The sequence below is a fragment of the Pundamilia nyererei genome, unplaced genomic scaffold (assembly GCF_000239375.1).
Source record: "Pundamilia nyererei isolate P.nyererei 1_Seehausen unplaced genomic scaffold, PunNye1.0 scaffold00214, whole genome shotgun sequence".
Lineage (NCBI taxonomy): Eukaryota > Metazoa > Chordata > Actinopteri > Cichliformes > Cichlidae > Pundamilia > Pundamilia nyererei.
In genome coordinates this window covers 154,161-166,463 of record NW_005187615.1, presented here as the reverse complement: position 1 = coordinate 166,463, position 12,303 = coordinate 154,161, and the positions used below count along the sequence as shown (strand labels likewise).

At 38.5% G+C, this 12,303-nt stretch overlaps 3 protein-coding genes across 3 annotated transcripts; 1 reads left to right on the top strand and 2 right to left on the bottom strand.

Moving 5' to 3' along the window:
- Positions 1-281: 281 nt before the first annotated feature.
- On the bottom strand, positions 282-2,475 carry LOC102213892 (post-GPI attachment to proteins factor 2-like). Its single transcript, XM_005748117.1, has 5 exons — positions 1,827-2,475; positions 1,479-1,728; positions 1,123-1,229; positions 913-1,021; positions 282-761 (listed from the first exon to the last, which is right to left on the bottom strand). The coding sequence occupies exons 1-5, from the start codon at positions 1,992-1,994 to the stop codon at positions 631-633; spliced, it is 765 nt and encodes a 254-aa protein (XP_005748174.1). The 5' UTR covers positions 1,995-2,475; the 3' UTR covers positions 282-630.
- A 379-nt stretch (positions 2,476-2,854) lies between these two features.
- chrna10a (cholinergic receptor, nicotinic, alpha 10a) lies at positions 2,855-7,248 on the top strand. The gene is made up of 5 exons (XM_005748116.1): positions 2,855-3,072; positions 4,081-4,226; positions 4,932-5,086; positions 5,596-6,128; positions 6,211-7,248. The coding sequence occupies exons 1-5, from the start codon at positions 2,988-2,990 to the stop codon at positions 6,909-6,911; spliced, it is 1,620 nt and encodes a 539-aa protein (XP_005748173.1). The 5' UTR covers positions 2,855-2,987; the 3' UTR covers positions 6,912-7,248.
- A 2,502-nt stretch (positions 7,249-9,750) lies between these two features.
- On the bottom strand, positions 9,751-10,686 carry LOC102196313 (olfactory receptor 52N5-like). Its single transcript, XM_005748145.1, has 2 exons — positions 10,344-10,686; positions 9,751-10,214 (listed from the first exon to the last, which is right to left on the bottom strand). The coding sequence occupies exons 1-2, from the start codon at positions 10,684-10,686 to the stop codon at positions 9,751-9,753; spliced, it is 807 nt and encodes a 268-aa protein (XP_005748202.1).
- Between the last annotated feature and the right edge of the window lie 1,617 nt (positions 10,687-12,303).

Below are 12,303 nucleotides of genomic sequence, written 5' to 3'. Positions count from 1 at the left end.
CTTCATGCTCAGGTTTGCTATTTCTTTGTGTAGTTTCTCCCAGTTAGTTCATCCTTAGTTCTGTTTTACCATCCCCACTTTATATTGGATATTATCAATAAATCACCCTCACACCTGAATAAGTGCTGCGTTTTGAGTCCTCCTTCCGCTCTCCACACGGCCGCTGCCCCGGACCGTGACAGTTTCTGAAGCTGGACACTAAGGCTTAGAATTCAGAATGCATCCATTTCCTATCCTTGAGTTTATATTTCAAAATAAAAGCCAAGCATACTTGAAGAACTATCACTTTACTTTGGCACATTTCTAGTATGACCACAAATTTGCTGTGCAGTGTATAAAAGTTAAAATGTCACATTACATAACATCATGTAGGTTGGTGAAGGCATCCATGAATGAGACACTGAGGCAAAAGAATGCACTTAAAGTTATCCTAATACCCCTACAGTAGCACATGTGCATATCTTATGTTCATTTGTCAGACATCATCACTCACTAAGGATTTGTGACTGGTCATCATGGAAATATATGGAAAAGGCCTTCATCCCACTCTTCCGCTTCAGCAGGATCAAGGCTGCTATCATCAGGTGGTTGGGGGGTGGTACATGTAGTACCTAGTCCTTGACTTTCTAGTCAGAAGTCTTTATCCTCTGAAGATGAAATGAGCATGACCTCCCGGCTCTTAAAGTCCCACACGGCTGTAAGATGGAAGGCCATATTGGAGAAAACAACTAGATACTCAAACAGGGCAAAGAATGTGTAACCTGATAAAAGAAGAAACAGAGTACAGAAAAAATATAATTTGGTCAGAATATTGTGAATATTTGCATTACTGTAAATATGATGGTTGATGATTAATATTAATAAAGCAGCACACAATCCACACAGAAACATAAGGATGGGTTAAATACTCACTCCCTGATTCACAGTACATGTTGTGTTTCCAGTAAAAGAATCCGGCAAAAGCACAGAAACATACATTGAGAAGTAAGAAACGCACTTTCCAGTGGTGAGACTTGGCATCCTGTGAGGGCACAACAAAGTAAACAAATACTGAAATTGACTGTAATTCTACAAATGATATGGCAGTTTTTAAGTTCTAGTGCCTCATTTGTTATTTCTTACCTCAGGACTTAAGGAATATTTCTTAATAGATTTCCATAAACGGCAGGTTATCAACATGTAGATTAGAGAACTTACAATGAACAGGACAAAACCTTCCTTATGCACAACTAAGGAGCAAAAACACAAAGAGGAAGGGAAATTTGACCAACAAATGGGGAGAACTTGTGATAATATGTTATTAAACTTTACATAAATGCACCAACCACCAGTCATATTATACTTAGCACAACTGAAACTGCTTGTTTTTAATGTCCAAGAATAGGTAATAGTATTATCAGTATTATTATTATAGTATTACACTATATTTGTGCAGACAAGGCCTGTACAAAAATGCAAACTAAATTCAGAATACTCACAGTAAGTTTCAGTGGATGATACGTATGTGAGCAACAAGAGTCCAAGGTTTTCAGATATAGAAAAGCCCAGGTTTAAACAGCTGAGTAAACTCTCTGGAAACCTGGTAGCAAAGCGAGCCTTGTAAAACTTGAAGTAGGTAAAAGCCACCAGTAACCTTGGCGCTGAGTGTAGTCCAATGCAGAATCGCCAAATGTGGCACTCAGGACTTAAGCTGATAGAGGCACTTATAGATGGCAGGTAATTAGGAACCTAAACACACATCAAGAATTTTGTTTAGGTTAAAAATATATAATCAATACATAATAAGGTATTGCAACTACTACCATAGAACTAAACATACACATTACCTGGCAGTGTGTACCAGTGGCATCTTCAAAATGAAAAACAGAGGATATGAAGACACAAGTGATGAGCCCGAGCAGGGGTAGGCACACAGTCGCCAGAACACAGGTGGCGAATGATACCCTAATAACCAGGGGTCTTTCATGCCCCAAAATATTTGAACTTTGTAGCATTTTAGATTGCGACAGCGGGAAAAGAAACAATCGTGTAAAGATGATCACATACGGGATATAACGCTCTTGGCATCTGTAGCTATGCTAGGTAAGAAGAAAATAGACTGGAGATGAGTAAACATGTCAAGTACATCCATAAGGTCAATATTTATCTTGAACCACTCGGGAACATTTCAGATTTAAAACATTCGCGTGAATTTACTGAACATGTAATGGCTAAATCCATCCTACCTTCACCCTGTTTACTGTTTGCCAGTGGTCTCTCCCAACAATACCTACGCTGTAACAATAATATTTAAGTATGCAGGGCGGTGGACGTGCATTTCTCAATCAGCTATCGTCGATCGCCTAAAACACTGCTCGGCTCATCCAGTCATTTTAAATTCCCGCATTTTAGGGGGTGTTTGTTTTGTTGTTTGCATTACGCGACCTCAGATGAATGCTCCGATGAGATGATAACGGGCCTGCGCATGTAGCATCCTTGTCGTGTAAAACGAGTAGGTGGGGACCACCAGCACCCGGAAGAGAAAGTCGAGGAGGACAGTGTTGTGATTGCTACAGCATATATATTTCGACATAATGCAAATTATGTATTATGTAATTATTATCTTTAAAATAAAAATAAAAATCATTGGCCAGATTTAGCCCGAAGACAAGGAGCGAGAAATGTGTTATTATTTGTTTGTTAGTTGCCGGTAGCTCACCGTGGTGCTGAATCACAGCAAACAGGGGACTGTTCTTATTATCATTAATTCGCCACCAAAACCCCATCAAAGATAATACACAACACCACCTTTAACTCGCCGTGTTTGTGCAGGGTGTACACGTGGTATCAGCTGGATTCGTTCTGTCCCGCCCCTTCCCGAGCGCTTGTTGGGCTTGTACAGCACCGGATTACATCGCTGCTGACTTCCCCCATCGGTGTGTTTTTGTAAAGACTATTTTCGGCGAATAAAACGTGTTTGGGGACAGAGCAGTTCAAATGGTTCTCGGATGGAGGGCATTTGCTTCAGCAAGATGAAACAATGGAGAATCCAGACTTTATTCCGCTGGCTGCTGTGTGTCGGTATTTTGCCGAGTAAGTTTACTTTCGTTTTATTTTCTGTTTACCTCGTATAATCTAAAACGATGTCGGTATGTCGATCAGTTTTGCGTTCCTATTTAGGTTGGTTTAATATCATATGAAAGGGAACTATATTAAAACTGTCCTAGCAGAGAAGAAAGCTTTAGATAACATTTTTCTATAAAGTGTGGTTGGACGTGTGATCCCAGTCATCTGTATTTCATTGCATCTATTATATTTTATAGAACATCCTTTTCACCTCATATTTCCTCTCCCCCTCAAGCTGTTTCCCGCAATCCGCAAACTTGTTGCCAGCTGTTTGGGGATTTTGCTGTCATCATAATCCTGTAGACCTTCTTTGCATCCAGCTCAGAGGCTTTATTGAAACAGGACTCGAGGTTAACATCTGGTTAGTCCAAATCCATTGTTGACACTGGGAATAAATTTAGTGCTATAAACTACGTTTCCTGTTGAAAACTCTTCCTGCTCGTTTCCTGATTGATGAGTGATTATTTTAATTAGATTTTATTTTAATGCGTGAATAATGGCTTCGTGCGTTTGACGAATATTTCCCAATACTTTGCCTCCAGGTTTAGGCTCATTTTTATTTGTTGTTTGTTCACTGGATTAATGTTGCATGTTGCACTCTATATACTGAGCTTTAGCAGCGAAAGTCACTGTTGGCACATGTTGGCAGATGTGTTTGGTCTATTTCTAGAGCCTTATAGAAGGGAAATATAGATTGCCATTGCCCTTTGTTCCCTACCACCATCTGCTGTACCATCCATATTTTGTCTCACATGCCCCACATGTTTTTCCATTTTCTTGCAACCCTCTAAATCCACAGCACTGCCTTTGCTGTGCATGTCACTGGCTTGAAAATCTAATGATCCGTGATCACACCAGCATGCCTTTCATAGCAAACACATATTTTTCTCGATTAAAATGGAAATACATGAATACTGAAATGCATCACATGTTTTGTGTTAACATAGCTTTAAACTGTTTTGTTCCTTGCCCTAGCTTGTTGGTGTGCTCATGGAAGATATGCTCAGAAACTCCTAAAGGATTTGTTCACAAACTACACCAGCGCACTGAGGCCTGTAGAGGACACAAACACCATCCTGAATGTAACTCTACAGGTTACACTCTCCCAGATAATTGACATGGTAAGCTCCCACAGTGCACATAACCGTATGAGTGAAATTGATCCATGCAGATACACATATATCTGTATTTGTCATGGTCCTGCGACCATGACTCAGTGACTTTATGTTTATGCACTTATTGTTATTACTTTCATTATTATTCATGGCTGTTTTGGGATGGTTTGTGTTTGGGATTTTAGATACTGGGTTTTGGGTTTGTGCTCCCTCTATTGGTCCCTGGTGTTAGTGTTCCCCTGTCTCGTCAGGTTAATCAGGTCCAGCTGTGTCTCCCACCTGTGTGTGATCTCCCAGTGTCTCTTTGTGTATTTATAGTGTGTGATTTCCTCTGCTCCTCGTCGCGTCGTCTGTGTACATACCCTGTGTTCATCCTCTGTGTTCCTACCTGGTGTAATCCTCTGCGTGTTCTCCCTGCTGTTCTCCCTTCATGTTCAGGTTTGCCACTCCTCTGTGTAGTTTATCCCAGTCTAGTTTCGCCCTTAGTTCTGTTTGCCATCTCCACTTTGTGTTCGTTATTAACAATAAATCACCCTCACACCTGAATAAGTGCTGCGTTTTGGGTCCTCCTTCCACTCTCCACACGGCCGCTGCCCCGGACCGTGACAGTATTGCTGTTTTGCATTTTATTTTATTGTGTTTTATTTTTTATTTTTACTGTTTTAACTGTAATATTCCCCTTTTATGATCACCTTTCTCAATATATTACAGGATGAGCGAAACCAAATTCTAACTGCATATTTATGGATACGGCAAGTGTGGTTTGATGCACACCTTAAATGGAATAAAGATGATTATGACGGCCTTGATACCATCCGCATACCGGGTAGTTATGTATGGAGACCTGATATAGTTCTCTATAACAGGTAGGTTGGATGGGCATAGAGTTCACAAATTCAATACTGTATGACGACATTCTGCCCAATATGAAATACACAAGCTAAACATGCTTTGAAGCTGTCATTTGTAGGTGTACAGGCCTATGCCGACTGCTTCTTATAGTCCAATAATGCAGCATATATAACAGTCTAGGCAACTATAAAAACAAAACCATAAAATTTGAATTTTAGAAAAGTGATTGAAAGTGCAAGAAAGTATTAGGTAAGTAGGTGTAAAGTAATTCCATATAATGATGCCTCCCATGGTTTAAAAGTGTCATTGAAACTAAAGGATGCTGAAACATTAAACATAATCATGTTATATTATTGAAAAGCAATAAAAACAGACACAATCCTTTCCTAGTGTACTTGTGCCTTTCCAGTTTGAAACTAATCAAAGCTGTTTTTGTAAAAGACCTATTCAAAATTTGCTCCTAGTATGAATTTACAGCGTTGTTGAACATTGTTTTTTCAGCAATGATTTCTTTGTTTTTTAGCGCAGATGATCATTTCACTGGTCCCATGGACACCAATGTGGTGATTCGACATGATGGACAGATAATGTGGGATTCTCCAGCAATCACTAAGAGCTCATGCAAAGTGGATGTGTCTTTCTTCCCCTTTGATGCTCAGCAATGCCGGTTCACCTACGGCTCCTGGACCTACAACGGTAACCAGCTTGACATCCTTAATGCAATGGAGAGTGCTGACCTGGCTGACCTGGTGGAAAACGTTGAGTGGGAGGTGCTTGGTATGCCGGCTAAGAAGAGCATTGTTCTTTATGGTTGCTGTGCTGACCCATACCCAGATGTGACCTACACACTGAAACTTAAGAGGAAAGCATCCTTCTATGTCTTCAACCTGCTCATACCATGTGTGATGATCTCTTTTCTGGCACCACTTGGTTTCTACCTTCCTGCTGACTCTGGAGAGAAGGTGTCATTGGGTGTCACAGTAATGCTGGCACTCACTGTCTTTCAGTTACTGGTTGCAGAGATCATGCCCCCCTCTGAGAATGTACCACTAATTGGTAAGAATCAAATCCCAGTATGTGTGATAGTAATGCACTACAAATCTGTTCACAGATTTTCTCATCTTATTTCCTTCCACAGGAAAATATTACATTGCAACAATGACAATGATTACAGCCTCCACTGCTCTGACCATATTTGTCATGAACATACACCACTGTGGCCCTGATGCCAAGCCTGTTCCCAAATGGGCCAAGAAAGTCATTCTGCAGTACATGGCCAGAATGTGCTTTGTGTATGAAGTTGGGGAGAACTGCATGTCACCTCAGCCAGAGAAACAGGAGCCTCCTCCTGTACAGAACACCAACTGCACCATGAATGGTCAGGCAGGACCGGGTAGAGAGGACTGCATCTTCAGAATGGAGAGAGGACAAGAGATAGTGGGACCTATGCCCACAGAGGAAAAAGAAGACATGGATCAGATGCTGTCTCCTATAGGCTCAATCGGGAAGAACCCTACTAGCAACTACAGCTCTTGGAAGAATGGCATTTTTGCAAGCCTGGACTGTGGTGACTCAGGGGAGGGGAGGAGATGCAGGAAGGGAGGAGTGAGTGATGGAGACAAAAAAGACAGAGAGATTTCCTGCAGCATCCAAAGCAATGAAACACAGCTCTTGCGTAACATAGAGTATATAGCCAACTGCCACAGAGATCAGAGGGCCACGCAGAAAAGGACTGGAGAGTGGAAGAAGGTGGCCAAAGTTTTAGACCGCTTCTTCATGTGGATTTTTTTCATTATGGTGTTTTTCATGAGCCTTCTCATCATGGGCAAAACCATATAACTGCAGACCTTTTCAGAAGGTTTGGTGACAGCATGAAATGCTGTTAATAGCATAAAGATTATTCCAGGTTAGGACAGGAATAATCCAGTATTATCAGATTCTGTAAAAGTTTCTCATATTTCCAGGAATGTTTGAGATTTCATCTCCTATTACAAACCTTTTTGTGAGTAGAATTAAATCTTTGATAAAGTTGTTGTTTATGGACTTTCTCCCCTTGCTATGTGAAAGTTATTCCACTCACCCAAGAAGTGGGAAGTTCTTTTGTCAAATCTATATATTTTATGATAATGATATTTTTTCAGTTGTTCACTATTGAGTTCTTCTTTTAAAAAATAAAATACAGATTAATTTCTATACAGCAACTTTTATTTCCCCTTTATTTAAGGTGTTCATAAACTAATATCAACAAGCAACAAATAAATATTATCCGCTGTTGCTTAAGAAATGTCTTATTGTTGCAGGAAAATTTAAAATGTCCACATTCCAGAAAAGAATCAATTAATTTACTGATACAAAGCGAAATAGTGAAGTGATGAAATAAACATACAGATCATTTAAGCAGCAAAAACTGTTACTTGCAGTTTCCTTGAATACTTAATTAGCCACTTGAGACTGACTGTTGAAAAACACAACTTTTGAGCAGAAATAAACATGTTTTCGTCCTGGTTCATAAACCATTTAAGTCTCTATGGGAAAAATTCCCATTTACAGGGTGATTTATTATATATTTGAATTATTTCTTATTACTTTATGGCTCACCCATTTAAAATGCACTGTGACTTGTGCAAGAGGTATTAAAGTGTTAAAGACGCATTGCTCACTTAATGAGACTGGGTATCTGCACTAATTAGCAGGTATCTGTAATGCAAGGTTAATTATAGATCTATGAATGAACCTAATGTTGTCACTTTTGTCTCCAAAAAGCCTAAATGGTAATGCCCATAATTTTCAAATAGAGGGTCCAAAATGGGACCTCACGAACCCGTGATGTGACAGTAACTTTTATATAGTGGTCATCATTGTCATGTCACAGAAAGAGGGTTTTTCATTCAAAACAGTCAGCACCTGAGGCTTTTTTGTGTGGAGCTTCTATATTCTCCCTGTTCTTGGGCGAACAGCTTGCTCCCTCAGTCCAAAGACACACGTGTCAGGTTGATTGCAGAGATTAAAATCAGCTGAATAGCCCTGTGATAGATTGGTGATGTGCCCAGGGTTTATCCCACCCCTCACTAAAATAGGCTCCAGCCCTCCTCCAACCCAAAATCTGACAAAGCAGTTAAATCAAAAGCAGTTACTATGGTTATGGTGGTGTCCTGAGAAAGTAAGGCCTCCAGTGAACCCTGAGAGGGTTCAATGCTCTTTTAATGCTTCACATGGCTTGTTTGACTAATTTATAAATCCATGAAAATATAACAGCTGGCATGGGTATAAAATAATTATACTAGCACAAGACCCTTTGATAGAAATTGTGTTACCAGTTTCTCTAAAACATATAACATGCTTATGATGATGCCGCTAGTGTAACGCTTATGCATTAACCGTGAAATCTCATAGTTTGCAGCCATTAGCTTAGCTCTTGGTATAATCCCTCATCTATATGTTTTAGAGAGGGATAGCCCTCTTTAATCTCGACCAGAAAGGAAAATAGTCTGAATGCTTAGTCAGCAGTACTCTGTTCTAAACTGTTAGGAAATGCACTACAATGCAATGTCACATTAACAGAAGTAGAGAAGAATTACAGTAAAATGTCATGGGAAAATAATCTGTCCTGGATAATCCAGGTGCATGTGGCATGCAGAAAGACAAGGAAAGTATTTTAGGGGGATTACAATGGTACTTTCTTTTTTCTTTTTTTTTTAAATTCAGAAATATATTTCTGGTAAAAAATGTTTTCCTTCTATCTGATGGTCCTAATTTGAAGGTGTGAAAGACAACTCCTTGAACACAATGATGCCAAACAATACAGAACAGTGTTGATAATGGATTAGAATGAAGAACTGAATTGATTAAGTTGATCCAAACAGCCAAGGAAAGAAATATTTTATCACTGGCATTTCTTATTATCTTTAGCCACACAGTAATCTTAGTTGGCTTTTATGAGTAAAATTAGTTAAAAAACTCTAAAAGCCTTTTGTTATTAATAGGATATGAAAAAGAAGCCTCAGAAGCTTCAGTTAGCGTTAGATGGAAAATAATAGTTGCAAGGGTACATAATAAACAACTGAAAATATATTCCCTATGGGTATATGTACAATACATTTTGTATTGTGATACTCTATTAAAGTTAAAAAAAAAACATTACTAACTTTTTGAGCATAAGTTTTGGGTTGTAAGTTATTAACAATGACTACACAGAAAAAACCCCACAAGCTTACTGAAAACAAATGCATTACTCAGCTCCAAATACATGCATAGTGATACTGATTATCAGGACATTTTTATTTATTTTATGCTCTGTCATAGATATTATTTTAATGGCTTTTCAGCAATCAATCAATAGAAGTGTGTAGGCCTGGCCCCACTTAAAAAAAAGGTTGGTAGAAAACATTTAGATTTGAATACATGGGTGGGAGGAAAATTAATGCGTCACTCATTCTGATGTCTTGTCATTTTATGCTGTTGTTATTGTTATTGAGCTGTTGAAAGACTTTTCAAAAGGAACTGGAACTACAGTTAAAAGAAAAGGTTAATCTAAAATAGGTACCTTTTAGTTGCAACCACTGAAAACCTTACTTTATTTATTTATTTTGTACTAATGTAAGGTGACCTTCAGGGTATTTAAAGGCACCTATAAATAAAATGTATTATTATTAGTACTGTAAATTTAAGATAAAAAATATTAGGATGGAGTCACTTTTCTTTTTAGTATTTCAGTAATTTTATGTCTTAATGATCTCATTTGCATTCCATAAATTATTGGATTCAGATTAGCAGGGACAACATGAAATAAAACATATGCAATTTTCCTTAAGTCTGGGTAATTTGGGAAACGATGCAAAATAATTGTTAAAAATCCTGACCAGAGCATGATCAGATAAAGAACAAGGTGGCTTGCACATGTTTGCAGCGCTTTGTTATTTAAGTCTTTGTTTTTCTTAATCCAGCAAATGAGAGCAATTCTAAAATAGGTGGCAGCTATGCTTGCAATTGAACTAGTAAACAGCAGCACAGTGAAAAAGAGTCCATAGATGTTGTTTATGGACACGTCCTCACAAGAAAGCTTGAATAGTGATGCATTGTCACAGTAAGAATTTTGTATAGTGGATCTGCAGCGGGACAGCCTCACAGTAAGACCTATTAATATAGACACAAGCACTACTGACACCCCCCAGGCAGCTGCGGACAGCCCAACCACAGTTCTGGTTGTCATAATGGAACTATACCTTAAGGGGTGGCATATCGCCACATATCTATCAATTGCCATAATGATGAGGATCATATGTGAAGCCGATCCAAATGTGTGACTTTGAAAAGCCTGAACCACACACTGTTTGTAGGTGATAAACCGTTCGGTTGCCAAGATGTGAGCCATTAGCTGAGGCAGCAGGACTGTGTTACCTATGAGATCATTGACAGACAGGTTACAAAACAGAAAGTACATTGGCTGGTGCAAACTCTTCTGAGAAATGATAAGCAAAAGGACTCCAATGTTAGAAAAAAGCAGGGTGAAGTAAACAAAGAGCAGTAAGAAAAAGAGAGGATACGTTAACTGTGGAGAAATGTCAAAACCTTGGACCTCCAGAATATCGGTTGAAACTGTTTTGTTTTTTTCCATTCTCTTTACTTAATGGGAAACCTAAAAGAGAAAACACTGACAATGAAACATGATAAGTGTCCCAGTATGTTAAAGCTGAATGAACATACTTATTACACTTTTTTTTCTGCCTGAAAAAAAATCAATAAAAATAAAATATGATTAAAAATGCTTCATGATAACAAAAAAAGAAAAACAAACACAAAATTAAATTAAATTACGCTTTTAAAAACACATTACCTTCAATTGAAATATTCAGTAATCAAATTCTGTCTTGTTCTCTTGCATAAAAAAAAACAACCTTTTTCATTCATTTTCAAATATGGTGTGTAAAACAACAACAACTAAAACTGACACCAATAAACCATAACCATAAACTAAGGAAAGTACCAACATTTTATAGTGAAAATGCAGATGTTTTGAAAAAAACAAAACAAAAAAAAAATGATCAACAAAACCTACAACAATGTGAAGTCACAGTGTTTTAACCTGCTAGTGTTTTGTACCTTGGCTGTGGAGGAAGAAATCTAATCAGCAGCTACAGCTGAGTGACTTTTATATTCAGGGTGTAACATTTGATATGAATTTACTGGCTTCTCCATTTCAGCTACAGTTCTATATTTATCAAGGGCTCGTTATAGATTCCCACATGAATTAATATGGAGCTTGATATTTAATTTTTGTCTAGATGCAAGAATAAAAGCAAAACTTTTCCTGCCATACACTTCGAAAGAAGAAAAAAAAAGTTAACAAGCACATTTTAAATTATTAACAAGAATGAGGACCATAAATAGTGGCCAGTGTGTATTATCTGTAGAAATTGTACTCTTTCCACTTTTCACTGTATGTTTGTGACCTGCACTCTACCTGCAGTCCTTCCAGACACATGAAGAAATCAATGGGATATGGAAACAATGTGGACTTGTCCGCCATGGATTTATCATTACTACCAAGTGCAACTAAGTGTTATAGACATATCTGCTGACACAGCTTAACACACTTAATCAAACTAAAACAAAAAACAAAAAACAACCATTTAAGTTAGGCCTTATATTATATGGTGGTGCTGGACTTGCCACTGTTTTCCGGGACAGTTTCTCCTGCAGAGCTTTGGACTATGAGACTTTCCCTTTCTTTGAGTCACAGTTTCTTAAGGTCGGTTCATCAAATATATTTTACTGTGTTTTAATCTGCCGCCCTCCCGGCCCCGCTGGTGTTTATATCCAGGATTTCACAGACTTTTTATCCTCCATTATTAAACTGGAGAAAGTCTTGATGATCAGCGATTTCATCCTGCATGTGGATGATCTTAGCTGTAGCATGGCCTCTGACTCTTTTAATTTTATTCAGCATGTCTCTGGTCCCACTCACGTTAAAGGCCACACCTTGGACCTCGTGTTTTCTCTTTGCTTAGACATAACTAATCTCTGTGTTAAGGATGTACAAGTGAGTGACCATTCTTGTGTTATTTTTAACCTTAGCTTCCCTCTGGAAACACCACCATCCAATCTCTTGTTCAATAAGTGGTTCATAAATCAGGATGTTGCCCTGAAGTTTTCTGATTTATGGATCCTCATGTGATCAGGGGCTGCACCAGGGGCGGAGCGTGGGGGTGGCTTACTGGGCTTAAGCCCGGGT